The sequence below is a fragment of the Mytilus californianus genome, unplaced genomic scaffold (assembly GCF_021869535.1).
Source record: "Mytilus californianus isolate M0D057914Y unplaced genomic scaffold, xbMytCali1.0.p SCAF_17, whole genome shotgun sequence".
In the NCBI taxonomy this organism is placed as follows: domain Eukaryota; kingdom Metazoa; phylum Mollusca; class Bivalvia; order Mytilida; family Mytilidae; genus Mytilus; species Mytilus californianus.
This window is the reverse complement of record NW_026262659.1, coordinates 795774-800447: the sequence shown is the minus strand read 5'-3', so window position 1 is coordinate 800447 and position 4674 is coordinate 795774. Positions and strand designations below refer to the sequence as shown.

General features: G+C 33.8%; 1 protein-coding gene across 1 annotated transcript; it reads left to right on the top strand.

The window, feature by feature from the left end:
* Positions 1 to 1253: 1253 nt before the first annotated feature.
* Positions 1254 to 2507, top strand: LOC127726427 (uncharacterized). The gene has a single exon (XM_052233811.1). The coding sequence runs from the start codon at positions 1476 to 1478 to the stop codon at positions 2373 to 2375; it is 900 nt and encodes a 299-aa protein (XP_052089771.1). The 5' UTR covers positions 1254 to 1475; the 3' UTR covers positions 2376 to 2507.
* Positions 2508 to 4674: the final 2167 nt, after the last annotated feature.

The window sequence follows — 4674 nt, the reverse complement described above, 5'->3', positions numbered from 1 at the left end:
TTTAGACTTAACAGAAATATATAACAACGAATAACGTTTCGATTTTATGAACATATATAAAACCGTTGAAAACCTTTAAAGTATATCATTTAGATTGTGTGAAACTAAAATTTCACGAACAGATTGGTTTTTGTCTCATTCCTGTATTCCTCTTTTCTCATTGTATTCAATGTGAATTATAAATTAATCGTATCAATGATTCTGGAATATATAGCACTTTAAGTTGAAAAATAAATTCACATTTTGCGTTAATTAGTCGTCGAGATTTGATAATTTCTTAATTTGAATATATGGTTTCCTGAAGTCAACTAGCAAAACAGATTGCAGTGAAGCAAGTTTTGTAGAGAGACTGCTTTTAAAGGGGATGCGGAAGATACCGAAAGGTTAATCAAACTCATAAATCGAAAACGAACAGACAATGTCATGTCAAAAAACGACCAAAATTACAGACAACAGTCTATAAAAACAACAAAGAAAAATAAAGAGTGAGCAACACAAACCCAAGCCCAGAATCTGATGTGATCTCAGGTTCTCCGGAAAGGTAAGCAGAACCTGCTCCACATGTGGCACCCGTCGTGTTGCTCATGTAATTACAAACACGATAATAAGTCTCATTTTGTTTTGTTTTTTAGTATTACTAACTAGTGTAAACCCAAACATATCCTTCTTGAATTGTAACCGTCAGGAAGTCTAGAAGTTTCTGGAATCATAAAAGATTAATTTTAGAATATATTATATATGCAATCGACCATAATTTACTGGTTGCTTCATCTTCAAAAGTGTAGTATCATTTTTATGTCTAATTATAATATATATTAACTTTGCTAGTGTAAAATTTATACCGTGGAGTTTGTTTGTTTTTTTGGGGTTTTTTTTTGGAGAGGGGTGCTTTGTTAGGTTTGATTTTTTTAAGGGGGGAGGGGGTCTTTTCTCTCTTCAAAGAAAAGTATAAAACATAGCAAGCCATGGATATTTATTTATCTATATTCCCTCAACCTGTAATGTTGGACTCTTGCCTCATTCACATTATTCGATTTCGCCTTTCCTTTATAATTTGATAGGGCAATGACTTATAGTAATCATCCCAGTGAACTTCATTTTGGTTCAGAAATGTTTGTTAACAAACCTTTTGTATGAAAGAACGGATTTATATAAAAGTCAAATTAATGAAACTTGAACTGACATTCAAATGGCAATGTTGAAAGTATTTTGTAAAATTTAAATATATATTTACTCCATTATTTAAAGGGATTAAAAGTTTAATCAGAGCGGTAAACAATATTTTGATATCTATTTTGTAGGATTTTTAATTTTCAATTTGCGTAAATACGATGTCATTCATGTGTTTAATAAAGAAAATAAACAATTAATATATGATTAAAGGCACATCGACCAAACATCATTTTCGTTGACTTATATGTTCGGAAGGAGTGGAAGGAGAAGAAGAATTAAAATAGTTTTAACACTTTGTCATAATGGACACTAAATTGTTTTTGAATAAACGGACATCTGTAAGTATGGAAAAACGAAAATCTGTTGAAAAATTAATTATGCCGCCAATTGCTAAATCAACAACCCGAAAACTAAGTTCATCAAACGCTCAACATATATTTGGAGATAATAAGCATTTTCGATCTCTAGGAGGCAGGGTAAAGAATCTTATCCGATTCAACAAAGCCTTTGGAACAACGGAAAAGGAAGAGGATGATATTATCACATCTGATAAACTTCTACCATCGGAACCCCGATTTTCTACGTCACTGTCGCCTGCAGCACAGTTCGCCATGATGAAAGGATATGAAGATATGGTGTACGACAATATCTGTAAATATTATCCAGCAAGTAAAGTATTTCTAAAAAGGAATAAAACGTCACCGAAAGGCTATATTGATTTAAACAATGTAAACTTGGCAGAAAACAATGCAAACCATGACGTCACTCAAAAGTCTGACAATGGTTCACAGAATTCTGGAAACAATTCTGATAAACATGCTGAACATGAATTAAAAGAGCAAAATGAGCTCGAGAAAATTATCGACACAAATGAAAATATTGTGAATCTAGAACTCAATCCAATAAAAAGGCAAAATTCACAAATGGAAATGAAACCTGTTGGATCTGTGCAAACTTTAAGACCAAACAGCTTTCCCCTTATCAGTAAGCCTGGTGTACCTCGGGAAAAAAGACTTGTTTTATCACATCGTCTACAAAGTGCCATGGACATATTAGATACAGTCAGAGGGAACTTCGGTTGTCATTCTATCTCTCCAAGAATCAAAGGTTATCCCAGGAAAATTAAACCCGTCTCCGACTTCAATCAATGGTCGACTATATGGTCTGATGAGTTTAAAATCAACAGGTTTGGTAAGAAATAAAAACAATATTGATCCAAAGTGAAAACATCTATATGTGTTGTATTGACTTTTTAAGACGGTGATTTCAATCATTTAATTTGGAAATAAATTGTAATTATAAATGTAAATTAAAAGTTCAATAATTTAATTTTATGACTCTATTTACGTTTTATCTTTTAATGCAATCCTTTTCTCAATTGGGCCCATCCATGGCAAACATATGGTTTGAAACTATAGTGATATAAAAATAAGGAGATGTGGTATGATTGCCAATGAGTCAACTATCCACCCAAGTTCAAATGAAGTGAATGTACGCAATTATAGGCAACCGTACGGCCTTCAACAAAGAGAAAAATCCATCCGTATAGTCGGCTATAAAATGCCCCGACATGAAAAATATGAAACAACTCAATTGGGAAAATTAACTGCCTAATTTATAACAAAACAATTTACGAAAGACAAATATGGCAGAAATGAACCAACGATAACCACTGAACTACCGGCTCCTGGCTTTGGATAGGCACATAAAGAATGTGGCGAGGTTAAACATGTTTGTGAGCGCTCAACCCTCCCCTAACCTGGGACAGTGGTGTAACGACACAACTTAAGAACAAACTAAAAAAAAACATTTGAAAAAGGCTTAACTCTTGAGCACATAATCTATAAAATATTCTTGCAATTGACAAATGAAAACAGACACAAGAACTTGTATTTGTTTAATACACTTTTAAGTGTTCTTATTCTTAACAATAACTTTGAAATCTTTTTGAGGAGCAAAGTTTTAATTATCACAATTAGGTCAAATTCAAGACGGTCTACAGCATTTATTATGGTGTACTATGCGTATTTCAAGATAAAACAATATTTACTAAATATATATGAATAAAATTCTAAATTTGTAAGGTAGAAAAGTTTATATATATGATATTTCGTTTCGCATTTTACACCTTAGCGAAATATAACACAAATCAGCTAGAATTACTGCACAATTCAATGTTCTCTAGGTTAGAGATCACACAAAACTTGTTTAACCCCGCCGCATTTTTACGCCTGTCCCAAGTCAGGAGTCTCTGGCCTATGTTAGTCTTGTATGTTTTTTTTAATTTTAGTTCATTTATATGTTTCGGAGTTAAGTGTGACGTCCATTTTCACTGAACTAGTACACATTTTTTTAGGGACCAGCTGAAGCCCGCCTCCGGATGCGGGATTTTCTCACTGTGTTGAAGACCCATTGGTGGCCTTGGGCTGTTTTCTCTTTGATCGGGTTGTTGTTGACACATTCCCCATTTCCATTCTCAATTTTATCTCAATGAATACAACCGACAGTTTCTTTATTGAATACACACAACAGTTTCATAAGTGAATATAAAGCAGCGAGAAAATCCCGCACCCGGAGGCGGGCTAGCTTCAGCTTGCCCCTAAATAATAATGTATACTAGTTCAGCGAAATGGACGCCACACTTAACTCCGAAACATACAAATGAACCAAAATTTAAAAAAAACACACGAGACTTATAAAGGCTAGAGGTTCCTGACTTGGGACAGGCGTAAAAATGCAGCCGGGTTAAAAATTTGTGAGACCTCAACAGCATAGATAGTAAAAAAAGGGAGGCTGACAACACCACGAAAAAGACGCAAATATAGAGTAAAGAAAACAGTATACATAAACTGCAAATTGCGCAACATGAAACCCACCAAACATGAGGATATACATTTTCCCCAAAAAAGGAAGTTGACAATGGGAAAGTAGTTGTTACTGCTTTTGTCGAAAAGGTTAGTTCTCAACCGACACTCGCATTCATTTTTTTTAATCAAAATTATGAAGCAGACCTAGCGGTGTATGTGGAATCCTTTGTTTCAATTTCAAGATGAATGAGATATTCTCTTTATCTTTAAAACAGCCTCTTAATGAGTGATGTCTCATACGAATAAAGGAACAAGTCGGAAAGAGTAAAAGCACAGTTGGTTCCAATAGGAATGCCGACTTCTGCACCTATAAATGTTACTGTATCCTTCAACTCAACTGACAATGGGTTAATTAGAAACCTCACACTATTTTTTAAATGTTTTAATTCAAAATATAGAGCATAACTTCCGACAAATCAAATATCTAAAAAAAACAAAAAAGAAGCATATTTTTGTAGAACCTAAACAGACGCCAAAACCATTGGTGAGCAGATGTTGTGCTGCTGACTTACTCAATAGTATTTTGCCTAACATTTGCGTATCATATGAAGAAGACAATTTTTTGCAAAAGACTTTGAACTTTTAAACACCTTACAAAAAAATAATTCATCGCGGTCGTACCATACACCAATAC